Source organism: Mercenaria mercenaria, unplaced genomic scaffold (assembly GCF_021730395.1).
Source record: "Mercenaria mercenaria strain notata unplaced genomic scaffold, MADL_Memer_1 contig_947, whole genome shotgun sequence".
Classification (NCBI taxonomy): domain Eukaryota; kingdom Metazoa; phylum Mollusca; class Bivalvia; order Venerida; family Veneridae; genus Mercenaria; species Mercenaria mercenaria.
In genome coordinates, this window is record NW_026463865.1 from 47,062 (window position 1) to 65,171 (window position 18,110).

General features: G+C 32.8%; 1 protein-coding gene across 1 annotated transcript in view; it reads left to right on the forward strand.

The window, feature by feature from the left end:
* Window positions 1–2,825, forward strand: part of LOC128555018 (beta-1,4-galactosyltransferase 4-like) — a 46,681-nt gene extending 43,856 nt beyond the window's left edge. Inside the window, exons 3-5 of the mRNA XM_053536368.1 lie at window positions 1,883–2,070; window positions 2,396–2,512; window positions 2,681–2,825. Of these exons, the coding sequence (XP_053392343.1) occupies window positions 1,883–2,070; window positions 2,396–2,512; window positions 2,681–2,825 (450 nt within the window). The remainder of the gene's footprint in view (window positions 1–1,882; window positions 2,071–2,395; window positions 2,513–2,680) is intronic.
* Window positions 2,826–18,110: the final 15,285 nt, after the last annotated feature.

Here is an 18,110-nt window from a genome sequence, read left to right on the forward strand (position 1 = left end):
TATCAAATATTCGTAAAATGCGTTAATGAATTTATCCAAAAAGGATATGGTGCGGAACTCATGAAGTGCATCTTTGGTGATTAAAACTTCTAAGTTAGTCGCCATGCTTTCCTATTCGGTGTTGCGATGACTCATCTATGTTTTTCTCCTAAATCAAAAAAGAAAGAAAAAGAACGGACGGAGGGAGAGAGTGAAATTTTGTCTTTCAGCCTGCTTCGTCGTGCCCTTAAAAGTTAGACTCTTTCTGCTCTGACTTCGGACAGGAAAAGTCCTTGACAAACAGAGGAGCTGAACAAACCCTCTGCTGAACTACGTTTATTTCAGTTTACACTTGAAAATCCTATATGTAGGCATTCTCCTGGTCAGTCTTTACTTGGATTTTAGCTCATCCTTTTGTTTACTTCGTGAATTCAAACGTCGTACACTTCTTCACTACAATTTGATATGGGATTGCTTTGTCCTTGCATGATGAGTGGCATAAAACTGTTTTCTTGATGATATGCAGATTACAATTTATTATTATTTTTCTATTTTATCTTTATTTTTATTTATTATTTTTTTTTTGTTTCTGGAAAACTTCAACCGACTTAGTCATATTTTAAGCAGCTAACGTTTTTACCATAATGATTTGCACTGGATGTCGCAATATCTCTCCAATTTCTGTTATTTTGTAGTTTATGTAGAAAGAAAAAAACATTTTATTTTTAACTGTGATAAGGCAGGGATCTAGAAGCAAATGAGTATAAGTGGTATTATTGATTCAATTGCAAATTAACCTGGTTGCTTTTAGTTATAGCTGCTTAGAGTAATGATCTTTTTTTACCGTTAGATTCAACTTTTATTATTACAATTGTTTGCCCATGCTTTTAGCTGCATAGAGTAAAATAATCTAGTTTATTTGTCTAACTGCCTGTAAAGTATATAGAATATATACAGTTAGATAATGTCAAAGATGACCTTTAAAGCTTATTTATGGGGACCTTTTGGGTTATCCAGTCAAATTGTATTCTAACGGTATGGGTTTAAAAAACATGTCTTTGAAATATCGTTGTTTCCTCTCATGTTTTTGTTATAATTTTTTTTCTCTGGAAAATTCAACGGGTTTGTTACAAAGTTAGTGTCTTTGCATAACATGGCTGGTTAACCAAACAAATTATTACAATATCAATGTTTTGATAGAATTTTAGACAAATGCACTGTTTTTTTTAAATATTTCCAGATACTATGTTTCAAATATTTAATGAAACGGTTAAAACTATCGACATTTAAGGTCTTGGAAACACATGCAATAATTGTAAATACAATTTTATACAACAATAATGTACTGACATCCTGTATGTAGTGTCTTCTTCTTTTATTTTGAACACTTCTCCCCTTTGACTAAGCATCAGTTTTGCAACACACGTATATAATATCTATCTACAAAGGTTTGCAAAATACTGCGTCAGTGGGGGGTGGGAGGGGGTACGGGGATATATTAAAATTCGAAAAATGATTGTTGTTTTCATTTCAGTAGCATAAATGCCAATAAAGTCATGTTGTTTGGTTCACAGCTTGTACAAATTACTACAATACATTTTGAAATGGTCTTTTACAATCTTTCTTACACTCATTCAGAAGTCTGGTCTTAGCTTAACTTTCACTTATTGGATAGGCAGTTTAGATATCAAAATGTCCGATATCCTTTGGCTACTACTAAAACAAATCTGTAACATTTCAAGTTTGAATGGAACTATTAGTATCGTGTCAAGTTGCACACAGGAAATGTAATGGGACGATGTAATTCAATTTGGATGGTATTTTGAATTGCAAACATGTGTATTTTATTTCCATTATATATTTCTTTTACTCCTAAGTAAGAAAAAATATTCAACCTTTGTAGGAAGCATCGAAGCCTTTCAACAGAGGACTTTTAATGAATGTCGGGTTCAATGAGTCACTGAGGCTACACAATTACAACTGTTTCATATTTCACGACGTTGACCTTATACCAAGAAATATAAAAAATACGTACAGTTGTGACGATCGTCCGAAACGTATGGTATCGATAAATAACGAAAGAAATTACACGTAAGTTTCGCCATCAAATACCATACAGAAGTATATGGTTGCTAGTTTTAAAAGGTATGAGTACATTTCTAAATGTTGAATACTGCTTAATGCTCTCATGAACTTATGTATTACTGATTGCGATAAACGAGACGTATGTGTATTCGAACATTTATCAAGATTTATATTTGCATATATCAAAAAGGCTGCATTTAATAACTTGGTCAAGTATTTTGTTTTCAGTTATTTGAACCGATATCTGACAGCTGTATCGTTTTGTCTTTATAGACCCCTTATTTATTAGTCCCAGTCGACATACTGTCTTTTATGTTGTTGATATTAACAGAGGGACGGATTACTTTGGTGGAGTAAATGCTTTTTCGAAGAACCAATTCATTCGTGTCAATGGCTTTCCAAATTTGTACAGAGGTTGGGGAAGGGAAGATACCGATCTTTATCATAGGTATTATTCAGTGTTGTATACTATCTTGTGAATGCAATGATATAATTGTTGAATATGTAGTTTACTGGTTTTCGGTGTAAAAACATAAGTTATGATCTTAAAGAAGTTATTTCAAGTTGAAAATGTGACGTCAATAAAGTATTGATAAAATATCATCTTCTTTTACAGGGTTTTAAATGCAAAGCTGACAGTGCAGAAACTCCCACCTGACATTGGGCGTTACACGAACCTGAGACATGCACAAGCATCACTTGCATCAGAAAAGTACTACGTTCTTACCTTTTTATTCAAATACAGCTTATATAAAAAATAGTTAGAGACCAAATTGTTTATGATAATGTTGCTTCTTTTTTCATAAATAAACATATCATAAATCATTTTCTCCGTTGACGTACTGGTTAGTAAAAACGAAGGGACTCCCAGTTAACGATACATCCATCTACAAGTAACGTTACTCGTATCTTCTAACTATAAATAAAACATTACAGAAATAATGAACAGTTGCTGGAAACATGAATGATGTGCAATTTCAGGTCAATTATACAACTAATTTTACATATTTTTATACAGCTGAATATTTAAAGAATTTCTTAAAGAACAAATAATTTAACTGTGAATTATTTAGTTTCACCATAGGTCTTTTATTTTAATTATTTGAATGGGTGCTTTGAAATGTCGGTAACTATGCCAACATAAACAACGTTGTTTTATGTAAAATATGGAAGAGTACGATTTGCCTAAATAAATGTTAACGTAATCACAATAACTTCTAGTTAAACTTTATTTTCATGTTACAAATATTATCTTTCGACATAGATTAGGCCTTAACTAAAATATTTTTTGTTTCCCCTCGTGCGATACGCCCGTAGAAGAAACGCGGCGACCAAAAAAAATTTTTACTGTATCATCCAATGATTTTTTTTGATAGGTTTGGAAAGTTTTTGGACAAAATGAGACGTAGGTACAACTTGTTTAATTTACTTTAATGCTTCATATTATTTTTATACTTAACATCATTTTGCCCTTATTTATAAAATAATTTTCAGTGAAATCCGTTAACTTATTTATTTTTGAGCTTTAAGGTTACAATACCCGCCTTTCCAATTTACAGACAGTAACATGCGCTATGAGGTTTCCTATGCTACATTTAAATGAACAAAGTTAAGATGCCGGCTTCATATGATATCACTTTATTACATTGCATGATAATATAAAATGTACATTAGTCATCACTCAGTATTAACATGCTCAGAGTATCGTTGATAGTAGAGGAAATACCATAAAAATTATTCAGTTATGCGCAAAAGTCTTTATCCTTGCATAATCCTCAAAACAGCAATTTAGAAAAATAAAACTACAACAGACTTTTGCACTAATAAGTCAAAAATATATCATACGTCATCATTCGATCAAATTTGTTGTTATTGTATAACCCAAATGAGGTAACGATGATTTTACCAACAATACCCCAATGATAGACTCTTGTGATGACGGTTTCTGTATAATTTGATTCTTGATGGTTTATTATCTTCATACAATTTGATAAAAATTTATTACCTTCGTGGTTGAGTTTTGTTCCTTACTGTATATTTTTTATTCCAAAAGGCCACTTTGCGACAAACGAAGCGTTACGCTACAAACATCAAAACTAAATGGGAAGACACGTCGTGATGCCGTTTCAGTTTACTAAAACTCCCCACGATGTGCTACGTCACACAAATTAGTTTACACTTTGTGAAATATAGTATTCAAGACAATTATTCTACCTCTGGTTGTAGATGCTATGTAGCAGCTTAAGTGTGAGTGTAACAGAAATATATGTGTGGCATTTTGAACTTGAGCCTGGTTCATGTTATCAAGTTGAGACCAAATAATTATGTTAAATATAAAGGCTATTGTTTCCCCCTTTTATAATAATATTGTTGTTAGTCAATATGATATGATCCTTGTGTTAGAACATTTGTGTTTGTGGGATACAAGTATGATGTAACACATGTAATGTGTGCGTTTCGGAACTAGTTTGTCATTGTTTTAAATTGTAAGTGAAAAACACTTTCAAATGAAACGTTCACATCGAAATTAAGCAATATCGTCAAAAACTTGAAATACGATCTATGTTGTGACCTTCCATTTTATGTGGAACATGCTTAATACGTTACCTGAAACTCTAGCTTTAACCGGGAACTCTTTCGTATTGCCTAAACAATGTTGGGTAGATTATTCAAAAACGCTGAAGAGTGATTATTACAACCTGTCAACATTCACCCTTAATTGGCCAAAAGCGTGCAGCTGTACAACTTTATCAAAACATAATTTATATAACTGATGATTGAGTATATTTAAGATATATTCATATAAATTATAAATATCTCAATCTTCACCTTTATTTTACATGTTTTTAGACAATGGGCGCGTTTTAGTGTAATATTGTAAAAAAAAATTCGATGTAGAACATTTGTTAGTAGAGAATAATCAAGATGAAAAACAAAGAAATTAAATAAACGCAATTTCTCCGTTCTTTTGAATTTGAGTCAAGTTTGCAAGACAACGGTTCTTATGTAGACAAGCTATGTCTAAATTCAAGATAGCGTTGCAATCTGATATTAATCCAATATATTCGTTCAAAAGAATTTCACTTTCAGCAAGGGATTGCAACATTTTCGCGGCTGAATTCAACAATTGTAGAAAGGGGTTTACTCCTTGTATGTATTTAAAGTAATAATATAGATGTTAAACTTAAATATTGTTTCGGGTATATCAGCTCTTATCAAATTTAATTTCAATCCCTATTAACAACAATTATAAGTCTTCTATTTTCATTTAAAATTTACCAGTTAGTTAATTCTCCCCGTTAATGGTTCTAATGAGGGCTTTTACTAATTCTCGATTGCGCCCCTTGCTTTGAAATTGAGGTAAGTAAGTAAGTAAGTAAGTATGTTAGTTACTACGACAGAACTCATTTAGATCTGTAAATTGTATACATAGTAGACTATTTTATATTCACTTGAAAAATAACATCGTTATTTTTCATCGCCGTTTTTATTATCAACCATGTCCAGTATAGGAAATTAAGGTTATTCAGTTACATGAAACATTACCATTTTTTGTGACTTTAACTCTGCACTGGCAACGTGAAATCTTCAATCACCAATATAACAATCTTCTAATGTTTTGTGACTAGATGAAATACTTTTTTAGATAAATATGCGACACGAATTTTTATGTCCTTAATGCATAATTTTGACTAAATCAAGGGCTGAAACTCTGGTCTGGCTTAAAGAAACCCATAGCGCACACCATCACAAGCAGTATGAAAGAACGCAAATATGCGGATCGTGGAATCGCGAGTTCGATCTCCAGACTGGTCATACAATTTTCGTGACTGACTCATGTGAGGATGTTGGCAGTTACTTATGAAAAACAACGTTGTGCTTGTACTGGCACAGAATCCAATAACACAGGTTACATTATTATTTGCTTTCCGTTACATAACGTAACATTGTTGAAAACGGTATTAAAACAAAACTAGAAAAACATTGTTCATCATATATGCAACACAAAATTCAAGCACATGTGTAGTTTTCTTGCTGAGCAAGACGTAACAAAAATCCCAAAATGCACAACTTCATATATTTAAACTATTGTCTATGATTTTTTCAATATTTTAGGTCAAGTTTGTTTTGAAATAAAGACGACCTATAAAGTTCTACTTTTAATATTGTCTAAGTCAATTGCCATAACTTTTCTCTGTTGTGTGAAAACCAAAGTAAAACACAATGGCACAACTTGATATGCTTTATTACAATCCTGCGAGATTTAAAGTCTTTAGGTTAAACATTTTTAGCTCGACTATTCATAGAATAGTAGAGCTATTGGACTCGCCCATGCGTCGGCGTCCGCGATGGCGTCCCGATTTGGTTAAGTTTTTGTATGTAAGCTGGTGTCTCAGCAGACACTTGTGAGAATGGGTTGAAACTTCATGCACTTATTTACTGTGATGAACTACATTGCACAGGTTCCATAACTTTATTTTGCTTTTTTACAAAATTATGCCCCTTTTTCGACTTAGATTTTTTTGGTTAAGGTTTTGTTTTTAAGCTGGTGTCTCAGTACTCACTAATGGGAATGGATTGTAACTTCACACACTAGTTCACTGTCATGATCTGACATGCACGAAGCATATCCCATAACTCTATTTTGCTTTTTTACAAAATTGTCCCCTTTTTTAAGATAGAAATATTTGGTTATTTATTTTGTATGTAAGCTGGTAGCTCAGTATCTACTATTGGGAAAATATTGAAACTTCACACACTTGTTCACTGTCATGATATGACATGCAGTGCAAAGAGTCCATAACTCAACTTCGCTTTTTACAAAAATATGCCCCTTTTTCAACATAGGAGTTTTGGGTTAAATTCTTATATGTAAGCTGGTACCTCAGTACCCACTAATGGGAATGTATTGAAACTTCACACACTTGTCCACTGTTATGAGCTGATAAGCACTACGAGGGGCGTTCAATATGTAATGTTACTCCGTATGTAGTTAAATAACCGCTGGCTATTTTTAGATGCGGTTTTCGGCACATTATAGAGCAATTTATTGGGAATACAATGGTATATAAATTATAAAATTCGGCAGGTTCAAAGTTAAAATATAATCATTTTAGTGAGGTGTATTCAGGTATACTAGACCATTATTATAATTGAGGTTTGTCCTGGGCATCCAGAGTCTCAGAAATATAGAATAACTTGTAAAAGCACAAACTTCTATCATTTTTCTACGAGGTACAGCAATTTGTGATGCGTTTGCGTTTGTTTTAAACTATTTATTGCAGTTTTAATTTTACAATACAACTAAAAAATCTAAACTCGAGGTTTATTCCATCTGGAATGGGTGTTGAGAGAGATTAATCAAAGTTGTAAGAACTAGTTTCGCAATCGAGAATTAAGATACTAGTATCAACTTCAAATACAAGAATTTTCTAAACGATGATTATTGCGCCTGACAAAATTGCAGAGGCTTATTGTACTCACCTTATCATTTTTCGAGTAAAGATATACACACTCAATTTAAAACTGTTATAAACTTTTTTATTTTAGTTTTCATATGTTTTTGTGAAGATCATGATTTTTTTTTATCTGTTTAAACTGAAAATTTAACTTTAGTTCTAGTTGTTGAATAGTATAATCAAGGAATTACATATTACGATCTCAATATTTTGGACATAAAATTGTCTAGTATACCCGAGTATACCTCACTCAAGTGATTATATTTTTACTTTGAATCTATCAATTTTTATAATTTATATATCATTGTGTTGCCAATGAATTGCTCTATAATGTGCCGAAAACCACATCTAAAAATAACGAGTAGTTACGGAACTACATAGGGAGTAACATTACATATTGAACGCCCCTCGTATGCAGGTTCCATAACCCTAGTCTTCTTTTTTACTAAATTATGCACCTTTTTTCGACTTTCGTATTCATTCAATCGACAAGGGTGTTGAATAGTCGAGCGTTGCTGTCCTCCGACTGCTCTTGTTGAGATATTCATTACCCAGTTTGGAAAGGACGGAAAGACGGACCGGGAATATCTTCCAAATTTATTCACTGGTAACAAAATGTCAGTTATGAACAAGGCTTACATCTAGGGGTTATCCATTTTACTTCTATACCAAAATCTTCTACTGCCTTTAGAGACAGGTATTATGAAAAAAGATCGGCTTCATTTATGGCTTCTTCATATTGTAAGGTTCTGCGGAAAGACACAGCTTTGAATAATTATACTGAAATTAAAACACATAGTTTTTCTAACGTGGAAAAGTTTTAAAAAATGCAAACAAATAATGCTTATTTTATTGACTTTTTCTTGACCTTGTTACATTAAAATGCAACAAATGGATCATTCAAAAAATACACTCCTGATTTACTACAGCAATAAAATTTGTAACGATCATTGACTTTATTGCGCTTGACTGAAGGCTGTTTTCTATAATCCTAATTGAGCTTAGAATCTCTCTCTGTTGTTACAAATTAATTAACAATTTCAGAATGAATGATGAGATCAACTATAGCAAGTTCTAAATCATTAGGAAACATACATATAGAGCTGTAACTAAGCATCGTAATATGAAACGAGTTCATCACTGTACAGTCCCTGGCTCACGGATTTTGTCTTTCCGCGTTTCCACCGGCACATATATTTACACTTGGTGGAAAATTGCGCTGATTTTCTCAAGTAACTTTAATAAGGAAAACTTAGACTATAACCAGGTATTGAATATAAGCATCGAAGTGATTTCAAATCTAGTATAAACAAGTAGTGTATTATTTGTAATGATATCATTAAAATTAACCGACTGCCACTTTGAAATATCTTGGGTACAACTAAATACCTCGAAATGAGAAAGAATATTCATTAATATATTAATATATATATTCCAAAAGGTTATTATATTTACGAAAAATGTAATAATGTGTTTAATTTCTTATAAAACAATTTGAACAATAGTAATGTTTATTTCACTTTTAAAAAAACACCTTATCTAATGACACGTAAGAAAAAAAGACATACTTCACTGTGAAGGTCATACATATAACCGGTCTTATACAATGTAACAGTTCATTGACAAGTCTACACTTTACATTTACTTAAATATTATACAAGATGATTTCATGCATTTTTACTGTTAATAGTTTTATCATTTATACAGTAAACCACGATTATAAGGGACAGCTTGGGACCTCTTAAATTGTTCCTTATAACCAAGATTACTTTTATCTGTTTAGCTTACTAGTTCTCTGTAACCGGTGTCTGTATAACGAACACAATTTGTATAGCGAACACTATCTGACTTACGTTTGAAAAGGGTTTTGTGTTCACATTCCGAGCTGACCATGAATCTTTAGTAGAGGAGGTTGCGAGTCTAGTACCGGCCCTTTCCTGGAGAGATGGTAAGGTAAACTGTCCGCATATATATGAATGAACTAGCGTTAAACACGGCTTTAAACCTAAACTAAGCCAATATGTACGTCGGTAAGAATGACCGTTATTTGTATATCTTCTTTTTAGAGAGCGCTACAATATGACTATAAAATATGTTGCAGTTACTCCTCTTACTTTGCTCGAGTGCATGTTATGTGAATATGCCTCAATACTAAATATAAAATAAATGTTCACATGTTTAATAATTTTGAGCAGTGTTGTTATATTTTCTGGTCCTTCGGGATCATTGATTTCAACTCATTTAGATTTGAAGATTGAATACTGCTTAAGCCGGTGCTAGGGGGCGTGGGCAGTGTTGCTTTTCCATTACTGCCCATGAACAGACTCAATCAAACCGAGTCTGCAATTTTCACTATTTGCCTTGTTCTCGGTGCTTCCGAGGGATCTACTTTCCAGATTTATTTACTTCACAACAGCGGGTGTTAAGTGCTAAGTGGCGGCCGTAAAAAGTCGCCCCGACTTCATCTCAGTGTTGTTATATTTTCTGGTCCTTCGGGATCATTGATTTCAACTCATTTAGATTTGAAGATTGAATACTGCTTAAGCCGGTGCTAGGGGGTGTGGGCAGTGTTGCTTTTTCCATTACTGCCCATGAACAGACTCAATCAAACCGAGTCTGCAATTTTCACTATTTGCCTTGTTCTCGGTGCTTCCGAGGGATCTACTTTCCAGATTTGTTTAATAATTACTTGCAAAATTAATGCATTATTTTAGTATCACTTAGAACAAATGACATTAAATTAGCATTACATCACTCATTTTTTTTGTCAAACAAATGCATTAAATTAGCATTCCATATGGTGCAATAGCATTAACATTACTTTTATGTGATTCACTGCATGTTATATTCACAAATATTATTGTTTGTAGTTTATTTAATCATTTTTGTTGTTTCATAGCAGCAACACATGACGTTATTATATTTATCATTTGTCATGAATCACAGCAGATGAATTTGCTTGGATTACTTTATTATTTTCTTCAAATGCACGCTATGGGACATTAAAGTGCTTAAAAACATTCATTTTGTAGGTTTGAGCCAATAATGAAAAAGAAGTTACTTTATGCATAAACGTTTTTTTCTGAATGAACAAACAACAGTTAATCCTATAGTATTTGAATAATTATTGCATACTGCAATGACGAGATTATCTAAGACTGATCAATTATTTGTGTTACAATCATGATATTTCAATAATTTATCCAGTGCACACTGAGTAATGTTTACTACGAGAGCAATTTTCAGCTGTACACTGAAAAAAAGGCAATTATACAATTAAACAGTTTAATAAAATCATACAACAATCTATTAGAGAACTGCTATAACCTGTGTAGACTGGCATCAGTCATTAGAGTCATTAAATGTAAAGTACTTGGTCATAAAATCAATCCTCTTTGATAGCAGTTTACAATATGTCTAACCTCTGATTCTAATGACTGGACAAATGCCATCCGAGCTGAGCAGCTTACATCCCAGCTATAATAATCAGCACCTCATTCATTAGAGTTCATTGCAAATGTGTTCATGGTGTAACATAACCCTTGAATGACTCCAGTGCCCTGCTTAATGACCTTCACAGTCTGTATTGAAGTGCTTGCCAAACTTTTATTACAGATGTTGTTCAACTTTATACTTTAATAAACTTTCATAATGTATCATATTTAAAATGAAAATGAATTAGAAATGAGTGTTTAATAAAAAAAAATGTATCAATAGTTTATTGTCATGCTAAATCATGCTTCTGATGCAGTTACAGTAAAGCTTGAATTAAATACTGACAGATTATTATATGTTATTGAAACACACGAGAATTGGTTGTTTTTATTATTTCTTACACTGGAAATTGAAAAGCGTTCGTAACCTTTTTACTCGAGGTAAACTACCTGATTATAAATATCGTTGTAAACATATTCCTCCGTTGCAGCAGGAAATTTGCTGGGGCGGCCCGGGTTCGATTCTCGACTCTGGCATATTTTTTTTTTATTTTGATTAAGCAAGTTAAAGATAGTTTAGAAACAAAAAAAAAAAAGAAATCGTTTTTAATGTTCATAATATGACCAAACTTCAGTTTCAAGAAGGATAATTTCTAGCCAAAATGTGTTTCTTTAATGAGAGAAAGTTTATTAATCAAATCATACAATTGTTCAAAACATAATTGGCGGTCATTTAGTAACTTCCATGACATACTTTAATCATATTTTTGCACTGTCTACATAATTTCAAGATAGGCCTTCAAGTAAAAGGTTTGAAACCTCACATGAGATGTTTTAATTTATAAACCGTCCTGGTGGCTTATATATGGAATGTCGGCAATTTACTCTGATGTCTGCCCATGCCTGGAATTATGCCTAGAGGTGCACCTGAGGTCTTCCTCTACCATTAAATCCCACCGCATGATCAAACTGTGACAGTGTGACTATACCCCGACTAAAAATAAAAAGTTCAAAATGATAAAAAATAATAAGACAATACTAAACTATTCACTACTTCATCTGTCGAATTGAGAACATTGTCAAATATATCTTAAATTAAATAAAAGGTGTTATTTTGAATTACATGTTTGAATAAAAAAATTTAAATTTTAAAAATAATATTTGTTTTAATTCATCAATTTTAAATTTATGATTCACACATATTTTTGCCCTTAAAATATATAATCAAAAGATTAAATACATATCTAAAAGTTACGCGAGTAATTGGAATAAACTTCCCGGCTCTCAATTTTGAAACAAAAACCCGATAATCATTCAAAATCACCAGTTTGAAGAAATTGCAATGTTATGTAACAGCAGGTAGCCTCGGCAAGGTATAAACGCTGTCAATTCCAAGTCGTTACAATACCCCTAATTAACAGCTTAAAGTCAAGATTATCAAGATAAGAGAGATACTCGTGTTAAAATGGTATAAATGGAAACAATCAAATTTAAAGAACTTGGCTTAATTATCAAGGGACAATACTCTTTAAAACTCTGTCTCATTCTGGACATGATATATCTATACTAAATGACCACAGAAGTCGATCTAACGATTTCCAAAACAGTTCTAAAGATATTATGATAAAGACATAAACTCCTGTCATATTTTCCATAACAACGAATGGAATAAAAATATTTTGAAGGGTGCAAATGTTTAAAAGATTTAACATCAGCTATTCAGCAACTAAATGCTTGAACATACTTCTGCAGGGAATTTACAATGTGGTAAAGACTTTCTTTCATTTCTAGAGAAAAAGCAAACATCTGGTTCAGGTGATTTGAAATAGTTCAATTAATCTTGTTGCCGGTCAGTTTATTGACAGGTGGTACTAATCGCTCTTCGTGACATTATATTTCCCCAGAATCGCATTTTAAACGTCTGTTGAGATGAGCCTAGAGAGAAAATGGTTTTCTTGGAAAATATCAGTGTCAGTTTGAAGAAAGAATAAACATTATTACAGATAACTTGATCTCAACAGATATTGTAAGTCTACAATCTGTGTAAATAACAGCTTGCCTACATATAATCCATTTTAATCGACCTGGTGGGGCGGTTTTTCGTTCCATTATTGTGCAGGATGTGTATTACATTCGACAATCTGATTTCTATTCACTAGGTACACTGTAGTTACTGTAGCTCTACCTATTTTGCTCGTTTTTTTTGTGATTACAATTGTATAAGCCAGAAGTTAACTCCGCCCCTTTAGTTAAAAAAACGCACTCAACGTATAATTTTTTTCCCAGTGATAATGCCTATGTTATGCTTATCATTAGCATTATCATTACCTACTTTGGCATTAGATGAGCATTTTTTTAATGCTAAAACTGTGGCATTAATCATTACTAGACATTATTTAAAAGAAAAATATGGATTTATATGCTTCAAGCTTCACAAAAAAAAAGAAGTATCAACGGAGCCGCACTAACGCGTCTCTCAAACGAACCCCAGCCGCTAACGGACCAATAACCAACCTCAACAAACATAAGACAACGACAACACACAACGCCACCTAGCACACATAGACAAAACGACACTGACTGACTTGACCTTGAGTAAATATAGTCTAGTATGCTCTACTTTTCGGTGAATGCTAATGATGATATTAAATATTTTTATTTTGTCCATGAATTAACAACGTAAAGATCATAGAGATGAAATAATTTTTGTTTATTCATGTGCATGTGCCAACGTTACTCAGACGTCATCAGCAATTATCCTGTTTATTTCCGGTTTTCAAAACTTTTGTTCTTTATATCTGTTTGCTACAATCGAGGGTTTTTCCATTAAATTTCGTACTTTGAGACTTGGAAAACTGTTCCTTATAACTGAGTGTTCCTTATAACAGACTTGCCCATAACCGAGGATTTTTACATTGAATGAAGAAGGCATTAGATCGGGAAAACTATTCCTTATAACAAAGTGTTTCTTATATCCGAGTTCCTTAATAAGTGAGGTTTACTGTATCTAGATTAGGTACCTCGCACTTATTTTGTATATTTCAGACAGAAATATCCCTTGGGATATGTTTGTGGTCGAGACCGAAACAAACAATCCCGCAGGCTTCTGCAGACGTTACTGATTTAACTGATTTAAGAAATTATTTCTGTTAAAAAAAATGTTTGCCCCTTGTCAATATAGAGACTGCTGCAACTTTCCTTAACTATGAACATTATAAAATGATATCGAAAAGTCCTTGTCTTTCCCATGAACTGATTTAACTGATTTAACGTTCCCATGAACTGATTAGAATGTGTATTATCTCTACAAAAGTATCAAACTTAGATTACTGTATTTAATGATTATATCTTCAACATTTCATGAAAAGTTTAAATTCTGGATTAGGACATTCACAGTTGCTGGATGAATCCAGAAATAGAAATATTCGGGTTAAAGGTAAATTTTGTGTATTGAAAAGAATACTTAGCACATGAAAAATCTCATTTTTTTATGTTCGTATTATCAAATTAAATAGTACAACTATTGAATTAAGATAGTACCTATAACTATTTTCTAACTTATATTTGGAGATTATATTGCAATTATTATTATTTATTTATTTTCATTTTTATATAGTTTTTTTCTTTTTTTCTGCTTTCTAATAATTTGTTGTTTTATTCAGCAATTTGTCGAAAATTCAACGCTAAAATTATTGAATGTCCATCCGCTTACCTCTGTAGGGAAAGCGTTGGTCTACAGATCGGGGGTCTTGAGTTCGATCCTCGGACGGGGCTTATGTTCTTCGTGACGATTTGATAAAAGACATTGTGTCTGAAATCATTCGTTCTCCACCTCTGATTCATGTGGGGAAGTTTGCATTTACTTGCGTAGAATACGTTTGTACTGGTACAGAATCCAGGAACACAGGTTAGGTTAACTGCCCGCCGTACATCTCTGAAATACTATTGAAAAACGACGTTTACCGCCCCCACCCCACACCTCAAGAAAAAAACAAAAGAAAAGAACAATATTAAATGATACCGTCATGAAAATAGAAGATACTAATGACAAACAAAAAAGTTCAGTTGTCCAACAAATTGAAAATGGAATAGTCTAAAAATCCGTTCTGATAAAGACAGCTCGTGGCCTGAGTGGAACGTTGCTCTGTCTACCATTTTTTATACGTGGCGAAAATCGCTTCCAAAGTTTAACTCTCGTCTAGTTTCTTTATTTCTGGGCGGAAACAATAATAGATATATCTACTTGTTCCTTGCGTTTAGTTATTTCTGACTATAAATGCATTTTGATACATTCGTTTTACTTTTGTGCACATTTTCATTTTTCTCTCTGGAGCAAATTTGTCAAAAGCAAAAAAAACAAAAAAATGGATACGAGATTTCGAATGACCTCTTACACAGTAATGAACGTCGCTATACTAATTTTGAAATTCGTTGTTTTGGTGCTCTGTGCTTCCGAGAAATTTACCCTTACCTATTATCGTTTTTAGTATCATCAATCTGACAAAATATTTTAGGCCATATTGCAACTTTCAAAATTTTCATTGTGTTTGAGGACTCTATGTGCGTTTCAATTTGGCACGAGTGAATACCTTGGTATATGCACTGAATTCCTTCGTGTCAACTGGATGGCTTCCTCACATGAAATAATGCTACACACCAGTCAAACAGTGGTGAGGGGCAGGTGTTCAGAAGTCAGAATATTTTGACTAATTTGCCAACTCTTTACCATGCTGTCCAAATTGTTCAAGGTTAGCTGAACTACTTCATCGCTACAGACATAAATGGCTATTTAAACTAGGCATATTGGTCCTACTTATTTGCAGATGGGTATTTGTACAAACCTTATCGTACTATTGTGTTAAACTACATCAGCAAAAAAAAATGGAAGTTTAATTACTCAGTAACCGCAAAGTTACTGTCAGCAATGAATAATAGATCTAAAATCTATTTAGTCGTAACTATTCTATTTGTCAGAAACAACTGGCTTTTCATTACGCTGAGTAAGTTTTTCCATGTTTTGTTATCAGTTAGCATAAAGTTCAACACAATACTAAGCATTATAACAATACCTAACAACATTGTATTTGTTAATGAATATTCTCAGTAATAATTATCTTCTTTCGCAAAAACAACAGTTTTTATATTATTTTTAATTTCTGCATGTTACTTTATTTTTCAGTTATATCAATTTTTTTATAGGACACTATCAATGTTACATTCATATCTCTTTTTAGCTACTTGTATAATTGGATTTTCCCGGCGTCCGTCGTCCGTCTTTTTGCGTCAACATTGTACTTCAAATTCTTCTCTTTAACTACTGGTTACATTTATACCAAAACTTGGTCAATAGCATTTTGGGATGGATCTCAATCAAGTCTCATCAAACGGTTACTTTGCCCCCTTGAAGAGCCGCCAGAGCTAAATCAAAATAGAAAAAAAAAGAAAATCATTTAAAGTACTTCCCATGAACCGTTTGATGGATCTTCATCAAACATGGTCTGTAGTATAATTAAATCGCCATTTGTTCAAATGGGTACAATTGCTCCCTTTGGGGAATTACTAGAGCTAAAATTAGATGTGCCTTTAAATGATTTCTACTCATTAACCACTCGATGGATCTTCCTCAAACTTGATTTGTAGCATCGTTATGAGAATCTTCATCAATATTGTTCTGTTGGGGGCACTTGGTCCTTTCAAAAGCAGTTAGAGTTCAAAATAGAAATACCTTTAAGAGACTTCTTCTCATGAACCTCTTGATGGATATTAACCAAACTTGGTCTAGAAATCAGTATAAGGTCCTTTGTGAAACTTGTTTGATATAGGCCACTCTGCCTCTCTTATGGGCAACTAGAGCTACACATAGAAATACTTTCTTGCCATGAACCGCTTTACGGATCTTGACCAAACTTGGCCAGTGACATTATTAGCGTGTTCTCTCTCCATTTTTTTTTTCAAACGGTGGCTGTTTGCTTATTCTAGGGTTAAAATTGAAAAATAAAAATAAACTTTAACACTACTTCTAATGAATTGCTCAATAGACTGTCATTATTCTCGGTCAGAAGCATCACTGTAAGGTCCTCTCCAATATTTTATAATTGTTGTGTGGGGGAGCGCTTGGTCCTCTATGGGGCCTCTAGACCTAAAACTACACACGCCTTTGAATGATTACTTCTCATGAACTGTTTGATGAATCTTCATCAAACTTTATTAGGTCCTTTAACACATTTATTCAATTGGAGATAATTGACCCCTTTTAGGTGCTACGGGAGTTGAAAAAAGAGATACCTTTTACTAAATTCCTCCCATTACCACTTTGATGGGTCTTTATAAAACCTTGTCTGGAGAGTCATTTTAAGTTCCTTTACCAAGTTTTGTCTTATATCAAATCTTTTCAAATATGGACATTTTTGCCCTTTTAGGGGCCACTAGAGTTAAAACAGAAATAACTTTAAATGATGTCTTCCGATGGTATGTGTTATCGTAAACAGCCTAAAGAATTTTCATCAAACTTAGTCAGAAGTCAGAAAGTTAAGGTTTTCTTCCGTTTAAGGACTTCTAAAGGCCCTTTTAGACCTCGTGTTAACTGTTCATATAATTCTGACAATTAAATCAAGGCTCAAAGATATTGCATTGCAGATTAAATTTCTCAGTCCTACCTTTCATATACACTTATTGTATTATTCAATTTAGTTTGTGCATGCCATACTTAAATCTGGTGGCATACATTTCACCTTAATACTGAGTGTCATATCAATAAAACATAACATTAATTTTGCAACTAAACATTCCCAGTCATTGCAAGCATGTTTCATATTCGATACAGTTATATCATGTCATACCTTAATAGTTTGTGGCATTAATTTTGATTCACACCGACCATTCGGGATATGTCTTGACAACTTAACTTTCTAAGAAATATCTGTACTCTGTCACAAACACAATCATTTTTATTCCTCACATTTTCTACATGTAAATACTGTCGTCTAGTGACGTCATGAATATCAGCATTGACTTTAAGTATTTAATTTTCTCTGGTGACAAATGTTGCAAGTTTCACGATAAGATATTTGCATCTGGAAGTAGGGTTTTTGTACTGCCAGTTCTATTTGTCCTAAGAATGATGCATTCCGCAAAATTTACATAGCTAAAAAGT